Source organism: Serinus canaria, chromosome 8 (genome assembly GCF_022539315.1).
Source record: "Serinus canaria isolate serCan28SL12 chromosome 8, serCan2020, whole genome shotgun sequence".
In the NCBI taxonomy this organism is placed as follows: Eukaryota; Metazoa; Chordata; class Aves; order Passeriformes; family Fringillidae; genus Serinus; species Serinus canaria.
The window spans coordinates 30046741-30061683 of record NC_066322.1 but is presented as its reverse complement, the minus strand read 5'-3'; the positions used below and the strand labels follow the sequence as shown (position 1 = coordinate 30061683).

Sequence of the window (14943 nt, the reverse complement as noted above, 5' to 3'; positions counted from 1 at the left end):
TCTTCCAGAGTGAACCTCCTCAGGCTCGTGGCTCTCCCACACCTCACACAAGTCAAGGCTGATTCCCTTGGGTCAGAGGCAGCTCCTGCCCCAGGAGTCACAGGCCAGCTTGTGCCACCACAGGATGAACTGAGCTTCAGAGCCCGTGCTCAGCCCAAGGCTTCTTCCCCCTCCCTGCTGAGCCCATGGCAGTAGAGGACCTGCCATGTCATCCGTGGTGCAGCCTGGAAAAGCCAAGCCCTTCCAGGACCTGCAAGAGGCACTGATTGCTGAGCTCACAGAAAACACAGGCTTGCCTTCACCCCTCCCTGCCACTGGGGCCAGAGCAGCAGGAAGGAACCCCAGGCTGGGACACACCAGCTCCCACACCATGCTCCAGCCAGCCTGGCTCTACAAGGAGCCTTCATGGAACAGCTCCCAAGAAAACTTCTGTCCCTGCCCTTCCATAGCCAGATCTGTCGTGCCCTGTGTCCTCCTGGGACCTGGCTGTCAGCACAGCCCTGGCACCCCCTGGCTCATGGCCCAGGAAAGCTGCAAGTGCCACAGGGAGGACAAGAGGCTGGTAGGATTAAGCAAAGTCCTCGACTTAGCCCCATCAAGTGCTGGAGATTTTGCCAACTGAGCAGTTGGAATGGCAGAAAATACCAGCTTTTCCCCTTGGATTTGTGTTTGTAACATAAAGGGTGCTTGGTGTTTGGCACAGCCCTGCTCATGCCCCACAGCCCCCTCCCTGCACTGCTCCCTAAGCCCTGTGGTTTTCCCAGAGGATTCTCAGCTCTGCTACCTCCAGAGCAGCTGAGCAAGGCAAAGCAGGGATCTTGTGAAGCAGCCAGGCTGATTTAATAGGCTCAGATGGGAGAAGAGGAGCATTAGCAGGGCCTGAGAGCCTGCTCTGACTCCACCCCAGTAAATCCCTTATTGCTGCTCTCTTATGCAGGCAGCCATGCTCAAATATTTCTTAGCTGTACTTGATCCTAAATGAAAGCAGGAGCCGCCAAGAGAGCTCAGCTTCTTCCCAGCCCCACTGCCCCCCAGCCCAGGCTGCTGGGGGGCCATGCCTGTCCCCCTCCTCCTGCTGACCCTCCCACTGCCCAGGGAACCACAGGAGGTGCCTTTCCCCAGCTATTGCATTCCCTTTGTCCGGGTTCAGAGTCTAGCTGGACCTCCAGGAGGGCTGTTTCTGGGCAAGTCAAGGGCTCTCCAGCCCTTCAGAAGGAAGCAAACCAGCAGGACCAGATGCAGACCCTAGGATTCACACTGGGAAATAATCTGGCACAGTTGACAGTGAAGGTACCTTCTGCCAGTGAAGGTGACAGCTCCTTGGCTGAGTGGGACGAGGTCACGTCACGGCTGGGGGATGATGGTGTGGCTGGCAGAGCCTTTTGTAAGCACAAATTTACACCATTTTTAAGCACAAATTTACACCATTTGTAGCACAAATTTACACCATTTGTAGCACAAATTTACACCATTTGTAGCACAAATTTACACCATTTGTAGCACAAATCCCATCGGAGACAGAAGCTGAGGCCAGGCCAGACATCCCCAGCCTGGGCCAGGAGTTTTCATGGGAGCCTGGATGCTCACAAGAGGGTGCACACCTTTGTTGTCCCTGCCTCCCATTTCAAAGCAGCTGGGGAACAGAACACTTTAGGATAGGAACAGGGCTCTGGCCATGGCCTGGCAGCTGGAACACAGGCTGGGTGCAGAGGGGCTGCAAGGACAAGGATCTTCCCAACCTAGAGGTGAGACAGCAGTGACCAGGGCTTGGGCTGTGAGCTGAGGAGCAGCAGCGCTGCCAGAGCATACAAGCTGCTGGCTCCAGGAGGAGAAGCAGGAGGGTGAAAGACCCCAGGCTCTTGCTGGAAGAGTCGGGGTCAGAGGAGAGGGAGCAGAACCACCAGGCGGGGTCAGAGGAGAGGGAGCAGAGCCATCAGGCTGGGTCAGAGGAGAGGGAGCAGAGCCATCAGGCTGGGTCAGAGGAGAGGGAGCAGAGCCATCAGGCTGGGTCAGAGGAGGGGGAGCAGAGCCATCAGGCTGGGTCAGAGGAGGGGGAGCAGAGCCATCAGGCTGGGTCAGAGGAGAGGGAGCAGAGCCATCAGGCTGGGTCAGAGGAGAGGGAGCAGAGCCATCAGGCTGGGTCAGAGGAGAGGGAGCAGAGCCATCAGGCATGTGTTCACTCCTGCACCACACTGCCACACACACGCTCACAGCTGCCAGCAGCTCATCCTCCAGCATGGGCTGGGGGAGGAATCCCACAGGGAACCCAAAACACTCCAGGCTGGAAATCACTGCTCACAGCAGCTCTCATTTTGAGCCCAGGTTGCTTTAAGTTGTTCTTTCCAGCAGGCTCAGCGTGTAGGGAGCAGTGACTGCAGGTGCCGCGCTCGCCCTCCCCAAAAGGAACCTCCTGTTTTGGCTGCCAGCTAAGCCATGCTCAGTTATTTGGGGAGGAACATTTCCAGCTACACAGCATGAGCCAGAGTTATCAGCCAAGTATTTATGGCCAATTCCACTTTCCTAGCGAGATGTTTGGAGAGCAAGGCCCAGTTACATCAGAGCAATGGGTTCAACGGTGCTCTCCTACAAACACAGTGCTGGCCCAGCAGAGCCTGCACAAGTCCTGTAAAAACTCCTCTTAAGGCTCTGCTGGAAAACAATCCATCAGCAGTCTCGGGGCTTTAGCTGCTCACAGCGACCCCGAGAAAAGTTGGAAAGTCTCTTTTCCCAACCCTGCACTGAAGAAGGCGTCAGAGCTCTTCAGCTCTCGGTCTCAAGGTTGTTTATTGTTCCTTATCTATAAAATTCTTTCTCCTGTCCAGCCGAGGTCGCTCAGCAGGACAGACAGAGGCACTCTGCCTGCCCCAGGGCACTGTTATGTTTTTATACTAAAAACCACGTGTACAATATTTACAATAGCTTCCCAATACCCATCACCTGTGTTAGACAGTGAGCTTCTGCTCTAAACCAATCCAAAAGTGCCACCATCACAGCAGAAGGTGGAGGCCAAGAAGAGGAAGGAAAAAGGCTGGACATGCCCAGATTCCTCCATCTTGCCCCCTGAACCCCCATTCTAAAAACCCCAAAAATCTACTTTTCACCCCTTGACAAACTAATTATTACTCTACTTGGACTTTCGTGGCTTGCAGATCCTCATCTAAGGTTGGTAATTTTTTCCATGGGTCATAATCAAAGTCACAGGTGTCTTGGGCTCTGTGCCAGGGTCTCTGAGCCCCCTGGCAGGGGTCCTGGCAATCCAGGACAGCGAGAGGGATGTCCTGAATTCCAACAAGCAGTGTGGTTTAAACACTGCTGCAGCATCTCAGCCTGTCTGCAGTGAAGCATCAGCAGAGGATGAAGCCAAGGCCAGGTGCTCCCAGCCCACGAGGAGGGGGAGCTGTGATGGGGGCTCCATGTGGACAGGCTGTGCTGGCAGCTGGCACCAGGTGAACATCTGGGACAGCTCTCCTCTGCCTGATCCTCACCAGGGGGACCTGACAAGCACATGCAGAGTCTCTGCCAGGTGCTGATTTATACCTGGTCTCCTGCTTTTCCAGCATAGGCTCCTCTCTTTCCCAGCATCACTTAGTTCCCAGCTGGATCCAAACCCAAACTACACCCTTCAGGATTCACCTACCAGGAGAACTGCTTCAAACAAAGCAGAAAGCAAACCAAACCACTGCTACCCACCGCAAATGTTTGGATAGCATCACCACCAGATTCCCCCACCACTTAAGTTCAACAACCTCCTGCACACAGTGAGACACTCACACAGCTTCCCCAGCCCACACCCACCTATTCTTCTCAGCTCAACTCCATCAACAATGTTAGGGCAGATTCCTGCTTCCACAGGAAATGTACAACCAGCATGGTGGTATGTCAAAGGGAAACCTCCTGACAGCTTCTGCCTTTATTTTCAGCCTGTAGGGTGTTGTTTACAACACTCTACCCTTTCTGTGAAGTAATGTCTAACATTTCAGATGCATGCAGGCTGTCATGATCTCCCAGGGCAGCCATTCTCCCTCCTGCAGCATCCTCAGCTGCTGACAAAGTGCCAGGCCCCAGTGACTGAAAGGAAAATACCACAAACACCATGGTAACCATGTGAGGTGACAAACACCTATTTGCTCCTAGGTTGTACCACATTTAGGGTAGCTGTGGTCAGTCTGTTCACTTTCCTGCCCTCAGTGCAGCTGGTGTTAATCCAGGGATGTTTTCTTAGGCTTTTAAGTGGTGTTTATCACTCGTCAGCTCCCAGCAGTACTGGAGGGACAGCTGATGGCTCACCAAGCTCATGAGGACTGGAGAGCTGTATTCCAGATGCATTGATATGCCTCAAAATTTGTGACCAGCCACCAAGGCATGACCAGAGCTCAGCCCCTGTGTGTCCAGCTCCTGGGGAGGTGCTGTGATTTTTAAAAGGAAAAATGACCCTCCAAAACTCTGTGTGGGAGAGCACAGCATCTTGTGCCCTTACAGCATCTTGTGCACCCTGTTCTGAGCTGGCAGTGGTTTCAAATAAATTTATTGAAAATATTGAAAGCAATATTGCAGCCTCTTCTTCCTTTGCCTCTCTTCTCAGCAGACTGCTGACCTTCACCAGGGCCCACCTTCACCAGCCCAGAGCAGCTGTTCTGGTTTTAGCTTGTTGGTACCTGAACCAAACGGCAGGGCAGAATTGTCACCATCATATTTTCTGAAAAATCCCTCCAGAAAAGCCTGAGACTTTGCTCCTGGGAAGCTGAGAAGCCTCAGAGAAAAAGGAAAACAATTATCTCATTTGTTTCTCCGGTGTTTTGCTGCTTTGGAATGTGTTTACCAACAGGTGACTGTTTCATTGGTTTCATGTGAATTGTTTTCACTTATTGGCAGCCCAGCTGTGTCAAGGCTCTGGAAAGAGTCACGAGTTTTCATTATTATCTTTTAGCCTTCTGTAAGTATCCTTTCTGTATTCTTTAGTATAGTTTATTATAGCATTCTTTAATATAATCTAGATCATGAAATAATAAATTAGCCTTCTGAGAACATGGAGTCAGATTCATCATTCCTCCCAATGGCAGGGGACCCTGAAAATCCCACACAGAATGGGTTCCAGCAGATCCAAACAGGACCCCCCAGCTCTCAGCACCACCCAGCACAGCACAGCAGCCCAGGGGGAAAGGTGAACTTTCAGTTGCCTCAGCTGCAGCCCCCAGGACAGGCAGCTCCAGCTCTCCTGACAACTTCTGTGTGGCCACTCAGCACAGTGGCAGTGCCACGCAGGTCTGTGCCAGTCACTGGGGGCACTTCTGCACATCCCACACACTTTGTACAGACACACTAAGCACTGCTATTCTCAACCTGAGAAAAAAACACTTCTTCAGGGTCAAGCAGGGCCGAGGTGCTGCCAGTTGCAACCTCTGCTGAAGGGGACCCTTGGCTGGCACCGAGGCACAGGGCACTCAGTGGGTGGTGACAAAGGGCTGATCCCAGGAAATCGGTCATCCCCAAGGGACTCCTGTCAGGTTCAGTGCACAGCAGGGTAATAAATCCTGGCATCCAGCACTGAGCCAGCCCTGAGAAGCCACAGCAGGCTATGAGCTAGACCTGCACTCAAATCTGAGGGCTCTTGCCATGCTCGAGAATATTTGCTCACTCTTCTCTGCTGAGTATCCCAGGAGAAGAAAAGATCTTTTGAGGGCAACATTTTAAACCTAAATGTGATGCAGTATGAAAATTCCCTTGTATAAAAGCTGAAGGAGGATATAAAATACTCAAAGAGAGAAAGACTGGTGCTGCCACTCTTAGTTCTGTGATATACTGCTTCACTCCCATTCATTAATAATTTTCTGTGAAATCTGTCTGAATGAGTCCCCTCGTGCATTAAATGTCAGCAGTCCTGGAGCCAACACCTGCCCAAAGTTGTACCAGCCTGAAACAGGTACCCTGCACCTACAGAGATGGTTTGGAAAGCAGAGTGGTGTGGATTGGCTTTTCAAAGCCATGGAGTTTCTTCCAGGAGCAGCAGCCTGGGGCCACCTGCCCCAGACATGGATCTCAGCCAGTCCCACAGGGTGTTTCTGCTCCAGGACTGTGTGTCACTCCCAGTGCCAGCTGCCAGCAGGAACACTGCTTGTGACTGACAGCCTTGCACAGCACACACAAACACCCTGCTCCCAGGGGCTGCTTCCCCAGACAAAAGAAATCCCACTGCTCACAGCAATTCACAAATGAAAAGCAGACAGGTTTCTTTAAATACTGTTTATTCCTCAAAGTGTACAACTAGAATATAAAAATATTCCTTGGTGAAAGCAAACCAGAAAAGGGTAGGGAATTAAGGCCAAAGATAAAGCATTTCACTGTTCCAAGGGAAGAAGCCTTCAGAGACAGAACATGGAAGTTAGGGTTGTATTTCTGTATCACAGAAACTTCCTGAAGCAGGTCCAGAAGTTATCAATCTCACTGTGACTCATGATCTGATGGAATGGTTTCTAGTTTGTTCTCTTTGAGAACCCAATTACTTCAAGTGCATCACACCAGTAAATGAAATCAGTGCAGTGCTTTATTTATTATTAGGCATTTGTTTTTCTTTATCGTGACTACATTAAAGCTGCCACAAATACTCCGAGCAGTTGAATTAAAACAACACACTCTTGAATATTTCCAACCTCTCTAAGCCTTGGTATTTTTCATGTTCTCCAATACTTGGATTTTTCTGACTAATGAACTCTTCCAATTGCTGGAAAATATTGAATGCAATTAGTACTTCAATGCACAGCCTCGATGTACACTGTGCCTCGCAGCTGAGCACTGTGAAAGAGCCCAGGGCTTGGCAGAAGAACTAGAAATCCAGAAGATAAAAGGGAGATTTATGCACACTCCCACCAAGACTAATGCAGAATTTAATTGGCAGGGTTAGCAATAAAGGGGCTGCAGAGAGAGCACTGAGGTTGTGGCCCCAGTACAACTCACAAAGCAGTAACAAGTCATGATTCCCAGGCTGTAGAATTAGAAATTACATTTGGTTCTTCAGTTCACACTCCCCCATGCCAGGCTGCACAATGTGACCAAGCCACTGTATTCCTTTGCTTCTCCAGCCCAGGTTTCTGTCTTCAAGGGGAGACACAAATCACTCCCTCCAAGCCTTCTGCAATTCCATCCAGCCTGTGCCTGCACTGCTGCTGCAGCTGCTGCAGCTCTCTCTGCAGGCTGGCCTTTCTCACCTGCAGCTCTCTGATCACCTCTGCAGCACTGACAGTTGCAGCAGCCTCCTTGGACACACATTGACCCAAGGGCATTTTGCTGGCAGGCTGATTGTTCCTCAGCACCAGCCTGCACACACCATGCATTCTGTTTTTCTGTGGAGCACAGAGGGATGTGAGACCTCTCAGTTTTAGTCCAATGCTTTCCTGTGCTTTTCTAGCAGTGGCAGAGAACCTCTCCTTCTGTAGTTCTTCTCTTGTTGCCACCTGTAGAGGGAAGAAAAAGAACAGGAAGGGAAGAGTAGAGTACATTTCTGTGAAAGAAATCCTCCACCGGGGAAACAACACCAAACATCATGTTTGGACTAGGACCTACCAAAAAGAGGAGCCAGCTGGGAGTGTAAACTAAAGCATGTGGCAGAGCAAACTGAATTAAGCTAAGCAGTGCTTTCAGCCAGGCAGCAGCCTCAGTACCCAGGGAGCTGCCTGCGGTCACTTGTTTGCACATTCCCAGTCCAGTGATGATTTACATACAAGGTCTCTGCATGCTTCCCTCCCTCTGGGTGTGGGTGGGGTGGCTCTAGAGCAAAACACATGCAGCAAAAAGGGAGACCCAGCAGAGTCACCTGCATCCCTGTTGTGCTTTGAGCCACCAGGTTGTCATAACAGATCAACTTCCCTGTGAACAACAACATTATTTTGGCTTGCAAATGTTTCCTGCACTTGGCAATGCTGAAAAGTAGGGGTGACAACTGTAAGCAAACAATTCCTTAATTCTTAGTTCTCATTATGGGGCAACAATTAGGAAAAGGAAAATAATGGAGCAGAGTCAAGCAGAGGCCAAGACCAAAATGAATACCAGGCAGCACACTTTCACTGAAGAAAAGCCCCAATAAAATAAAAGCTTCTCTTGTGACAGCATCACAGTCTGGATTATAAAAGCAATTGTATATACTGGGATTTTTCCAAAGCATTTGATTTAATGTTCTCCAACAATTTGATTTGAAGAACTTGCAAGATGGTAATTGCCTTGCCAGTTTTATTCGTGGATTAAATATGAATTCAGTGACTCATCTCAAAATGCACTTGTCAGTGGGGAAACATCTGTAAAAGAGGCCCCCTGCTAAGGCCTTCAGGGAAATGGTCCTTGGCCCAATGGGATTTTCTGTTTCTGCTATGGAAAAAGCTGCCAAATCAACTCAGTCAAAAAGCAGCAAAGTTTCCCAAAAGCGATGCTGCCTCTGCAACCTGCACAAATCCCAGAGCTCTCCTGAGACTGGTGCACAGTTCTGGAGTTTGTGCCTCAAAAAAACATAGGAAAACAGAGAGCAGGAGTCACAGGCAGGGCATCCAGTGACCCACAGCCCAGAAAACAAACCTTAGAGTATTTTGACCTTAGAGAGGTCAAAATATCCCATTCATGGAGACAGACACTGTTTGTTTTACTTCCTAAAAGGAAGTGGGGAAAAAAGGTGGTGAAGATCAGACTTTGCTGACAAAGCCATAAGAAGATCAAAATTCGAGTTAAGATATTCAGCTTCAGAGTAAGACACTGTTTCCTGCTGTGAGGATAATGAACCATGAAATGCTTCAATGCAGCTCCAGGGATGAAGCCTTTGGCCAAAGCTCAGCTCAGGTCAAGCTCAGTGCTAATGATACCCCTTCCAGCCTTGAAATTGCTCTGCAACCCCTCCCCTTCCTGCCCGTGGGTGAAGCTGAACAACTCCTTGGGGTTTTAAATCTGCAGATCTGCATTAAGATATCTGTACCTCAGACATCACAGCTTTGACAAGTTCCCTGTAAAGTCAGGGATATTTTGGCAGCTCTCTGAAGCACCAGAGATGAGGCAGAGCTCAAAGCAGCCCCAGCTGCAAGGACAAGAGTCCTAAGGCAGACAAGCACCTGCAGCATTTCCCCCTGTCGAGCTACAGCTGCTCAGGGTCAGAGCAGCTGCTGCCTGTGAGAAGGAAAGGAATTTTATCCCCCAGATCAGGGGGAAGGTTTTATTACTGAAACAAGTTCAGCAGGGGATGGCATGCAGGGGATCAGTCTGCACTCTCTGACAGTGAAACACTGCAGGTGTGGCAGCTGCAGTCACAGCTAAATTCCTCCAGACACCAACTTCACCAGGGCCTCACTCACTGATCCCACATCTTCCTGCAGAATATCTTCAGGAGTTTCGCAGCCAAGTAATTAATCCTCTCCATAGTCTTCTGATGAGTTATTCTCACCCCTCAGCCTCGGCTTAAAGAAGATTAAGAAAATCAATCAAATCAGAAAAGGAGTAAATTTCTCTGAATTTTTACTAACACATTAAAGGCTTTATCGATGCAGAACCATCTGTTAAAGGAGACCTCTGTTGATTAAGGCATTTGAACAGAGAATTGAAGCTGAGAGAAGTCTATCTTTGTCCTTGTCCAAGAACCAGGAGTCCCTCTTTATCATAATCTCCAAGGAATCCCAGGGACATCTCTTGCTGTTGGCTGTAAGAATAACTGAGGTGCAATCCTCTAACACCACTTCAGAAGGAACAAAACTGAAAAAATAAATTCAGTGTTATCTGGTCTCCCCACAGCCAATGAATAAATGGAAAATGATGTTTGCACAAAGTGGATTTAACGCTGGAATCCAGGATGGGAAAAATTTCCCATCAGTTACAAACAACAACATCACTCAGCAAACAGAGCCCACAAGATGTTATTTATTTTTCACATTAAACTCCAGCAGAAGCACACTAAGGCTGTATAAAAGCATTCTTAATGAAACATAGGTTTTCATACTCTCCACCAGTCAAAACTGGAGAATTTTATTATCCATTAAGCAAGGCACATGATGGAGGAGCAGCATGCTCCTCTCAGCACTGAGTGCATCCAGCTCTGACCCACAGCAACAGCAGGGACAGGAATTACTACAGGCAATCAGGAGCAGTTCTAAGGACAAGGACAACAGCCCTAGAGCCAGGGAACAGAAGGGTAACAGAACCTACACCCAAGCATCATAAGGATGTTGCACATGCTAGCTTCTATAAAGAGGACCAGTGTTTCCTGAGAAAACTTAAGAGGGGAAATTTTTAAAATTATCAATATTAAATAACAAAACAAGTTCAGCAAAGCACTATTTATTTCCTATCAGCACAATCTGGAACTGGAAAGCTAACTCCAGTTCTGTTCTTGGAAGGCTCTGCATACATATGTATGGCCACAGCTACTCTTGTTGCAGTTTATAGATTTCAACTGCTAAAAACCTCTGAGGGTTACCTTCAAGCAATATCCTTTACTCTTCACATCCTGAATGCTTGTGAAAATACTCAATAATCTCCTCCTGCATGGTTAATTGATGCTCTTTAACAGCTTGCTGTCTCCCATTAGTCAGCATACAATGATTATTCTACTCTGCAAAACAATCTCAATAGACCACTTTGTATTAAACAAACATATTGTAACAGATTAGGAGCCTCAGCATTTTGTGCCTGCCCGTTTCCATCCCACAGCTCTGCCTTTCAGCCTCAATCTACCAGCTGGAATTTGAATTCCCAATTAGGCTGCTGTCTGAAAACTGCTGCACATCCTCTCCAAATAAATACAACAACATGATAATCATCTTTTGCACTTGCACCGCACCATCCTCATCCCAAAGGGACCCGCTGCACTTGGAGAAATTCCACTCCAAACACAGAGGGAATCAGCTGATGAAGAATCAGCATCTTCAAATGGACACAGATCCTCCTCTGCAGTGGGTTGGCTTCTCCTTTCCCAGCTCTTCATTTCATGGCTGCTCTTTGGCACAGGACAGTGGCCAAACTGCCCTGAGAGTGCCCAGATGCTCTCCTTTAGATAACTTCAATCTTCTAAAGGTATTAGGAACTAAAAGCTAACAGGAAAACTGTAATAACTTAAATGTTCTAAGAAGAAGCCAACAAACCAGTGGAGTTGCAGGGAGCAGTACTGCATCTGGTACCAGACTCAGAAGGGACCAAAGTGACAGCCAGCCTGGGCTGTGCTCCCCAAAGCTGGCAGGGTGCTAAGGGCTGCAGTGTGCATGGCCACAGGTCCTGCTGGCATGTCCACAAGCAGGAATGTGCACAGGAACAAGCAGTGTAATAAGACAGACCTCTCCAGTGTGGGCTGGAGGGTGGCACACAGGTGGTGGCACGGTGGAACCAAGGCAGGCAGGACATCCAGCAGGTATGGAAAGGACTGACCCCCTCCCCTGGGACATCACTGGCATGCTGCCTTCACAAAACCACTCAGGCTGGCATTTGATTGAGGAAAATGGCCAAAGCAGAAAAGGATGGGCCCAGTACAGAGGTAGAAGGGGGAATATCCAAAAGAGAGGCACATCCAAACACCAGGCTGAGCAGGCAGCTTAGCTTATCCACTGTGGTGGATTAACTCTTGCACCAATGCACAGAAGAGGCTTTGAGCCTGCAAACACCTACACACATGACCAACTCCTCCAGCACCTCCTCAGCCCAACCTTCTCTGAAATGCCTCCTACCAAAGGTAGCTGGCTGAATGAAAAGAACAGCCAGTACTATCCCACCTGTTTTCAGTCCTGGGAATCCTCTGGCTTTGAATAAATCTTGTAACAATGACTTCAGTGGGCAAGTCAGGCAAAGGGAACATTGCATATTTTGAGTAAACTGCCTTCCAGTTTCTTTGCATGTTCCACAGCCTCGAGGCCAGAGCAGTGTTACCCACATTCACCTCCCCTGACCATGTGACAATTTGCCTTGTGGACAGCCCCAGCCTTCCTGCTAGCGAAGCTCTGCTTCCATCTCCTGCTTGGATGCCCCCCACACTCAGCTCACTGGATCCCTCCCCAAAAGGAGATCTTGCACCCCTCAGCTCCCTCACATTTGCCTGCACTTTTCTGGTAATGAGCTTCCCAGAGCTCTGTGTTTCATTCCACAGGGTCTGCAATCATGCCAGAGAGGCTGATCTCTCTCCCATTTTTAATAACTCACTAATAAAAAATGCAGTAAAAAATACACACAAATTATTTATTTTTCTGCTGAAAAGCAAGCTGAGTGTGAATTTATTTGGAGAGAATGTAACCAACATGCAAGACATCCCAAAGAGATGCTGAAGAGATCTACATAACCACATCATGGTACTTAAATCATTCCCAGTAATGGCCTAGCTGAAGTGACAATCTCCCAAATGCTGGAAGTCAACATTTCAGCTTGTTGAAACTTCACATGGCAACCTGAAAGCCTCACAGTTGCATCCTTGAAGGAAGCCACTAGATAGAGATGCAGGTTTAAAAAGCAGCAGCAAGGAAAGGTCCAAACATCTTCTTCCAGGAAGAGGAGGGGAAATCATAGGAGCATTTCCATTTTATGATTGTATTGCTGCCTTGAAGCTGGCATTCCTTGAAGGAATAGCAAACAAATGGCTGGAATTTCTTTTGAAGTGGATGCTAAAGACCAGAATTGTGTCATTACTTTTAAATCACAATCTTTTCATATTTTTCTAGAAGTTTTGCAGAAACAGCTACAACAGTATTGTTCAGAAAAACACACTGCACAACCCTAGAAATGGCACATTTTCTGTCTCCAGTCCTATCTGTCCACTCCTCCTCTCATATTTCCCTTATGAACACGGAGAAGACCCCATATGCATGGAGGATGAAATATAAATGATCCTTGCCAAGCTGTACAGGCACTACAAACTGTGATGACTGCCTTTGCCAGAAAACACAATGAGCTTCCTTTGTGCTCCCAGACACAAGGAACAAACAGAAAAATCTCAGATCTTGTCTTTTGGGGTTGGGGAGTGAAAGGAAATTAGTAAATATAAACAGACACAATCTCCAAGCCACCAAGTCGTGCTCCTTTGCCATCAGGGCATAATAACCTAACACATTTCATAAACTCTGAAAACACCAAACAGCATCTGACTTGCAGAATTTTGTATTCCTAAAGGCCGCTCATTTCCGAGCTTTATTTTAAACCCATCGTGTCTAAGAAGGCCTCTGTGCCTGGGGAGCTGAAAAGGATGCAGTGAAATATTAACTGCTGGGCAATAGAGGATTAGTGAAGGATCAGACTGCAGGAACAGAGGAGACCTGCCAGGCCAGCCAGTGCACTCTCCACCCTGGCTCCAAACAGCTCCCCAGCACATCACAACATCTCCAGCAATGGCTTCACCAGCCTGGAAGAGCTGCCCAGAGCTCTCAGCCTCCCTGCAAACTGAGCAGACTCTAATTCCCCAGACAAGAATCAATTTTAGATAAAGATCTGTAAGTGAGGAATGAAAGCAGGATAAGCATGGAGATATCACTGGGATGGAGCAGAAATCCTGACAGCTGGGCACTGGAAACCAGGAATGGCAAATTAACACTGCTTTAGGAGCTCTCCCTTTCCAGAGTGGAATCCAAATCAGTCCTTGGGCTGAGCCTTACAAGCATTTGTCTTTAATCAGTATAATCACTATAAAGGATCATTATTTGTACCTTGTGCTGCCTTACAGTTTGGTGGTTTTTTCCACTACCACCCCCCAAGAAATGCCTTGCAGAGCTGCAATCCCAGCTGACAGTCTACCTGAGATACAGAAAACAGCATTAAGAAAAAGGGATAAACAAGGATTTGCAGACTACTTTTAAGAAAGTCTTCCTTGTAAGCACTTAAAAAACAGCACCAAGTACAAAAGAAATGGGCAAAAGAAAACAATAAGCAGAAGTATCAATAACATAGTAGGGGGAAGAGCAAAGTCCCCTCTAAGTACAGGAGAAATACCAGTAAATATGAAAAGAAAGCAGAATATAACCAAAAGAGCCAGAGGAATCCCACAACTCCCACCCACAAGCCCTTTGTGTTCCTGTACAATGATTTCCTCACTGTTCAACATGCATTCTGTACCTTGCTGCACACAGAGTGGCCAAGAAAAGCAGCACCCAAAGGGGATGCCCAAGCAGAGTTTGTCTCAAATATCAGCAGAGATAGCAGGAACTGAACATGCCAGCACTGCTTCTCTATGTACAGAACAAAAATCAATAACCCAAGAGGCCTGTGTGACCCCAAAGCCATAAAAACAAAGCTTTTTTCACACATAAACAGGGTGAGGGCTATAGCCTTCTTTAACAATAAACAAGAATTTGGCTGGGGCACCAGTTTCTTTTAACAAAACTGTTTGCCTTTTTTTTTTTGGTTCAGCAATGATGGTTGAGGGTATGACAAATGCTTTCCTTCCTTAGCTGTAGACAGTAACCCATTCAGGCTCAGAGGAGCAGAGAAAGGCACTATTTCAGGGATGCTGTGAATGCATAATTGACAGAAAATCAAATCCTGCAGCTCCTACTGCTGGGAAAAGTAATAGAGCTGGGGGGACAGGACCCTGCAGAGCCCATGAAGTTCAGACATTTGCAGAGAAGGAAAACCAGGCCCCCAACCTCCAGAAATAATCTCAAGGCATTTGCTGCTTATATACAAAACCCCACAAGTTAAAGTAAAAACAATATCTGAAATCAGCTGTTCTGGAAACACTACAACACTGAGTAAGCAGGTGTTCTACTGTAAAAAACACCTTACCCTAATTTCAAATTCATGTCTTATAGTAACTTGCCCAAATGTAATTTCAAGCCTGTAAGGAAGTTACAGAGTTAGCACTGCAGCTCTATAAACCTTGTCTCATTGAATCAAGCTTCTCTGCTGTCAGCTTTCAAGGGTTTTAATTTTCTGCTGCAATTTCTACACACTCAAGACTAACCAGTTTAAAAAGCTAGAAACCATCACTTTCTATTTTAATAGCTGAAGACTTCC

The 14943-nt window shown here is 47.6% G+C and overlaps 1 protein-coding gene across 2 annotated transcripts in view; it reads right to left on the bottom strand.

Moving 5' to 3' along the window:
- Positions 1-6225: 6225 nt before the first annotated feature.
- The window catches only part of TEDC1 (tubulin epsilon and delta complex 1), a 70647-nt gene continuing 61929 nt past the window's right edge, over positions 6226-14943 (bottom strand). For both annotated transcript variants that reach the window (XM_050977534.1, XM_050977535.1), the window contains one exon: positions 6226-7448. In XM_050977534.1, coding sequence (XP_050833491.1) covers positions 7092-7448 — 357 coding nt within the window. In that variant the 3' untranslated portion in view covers positions 6226-7091. The remainder of the gene's footprint in view (positions 7449-14943) is intronic.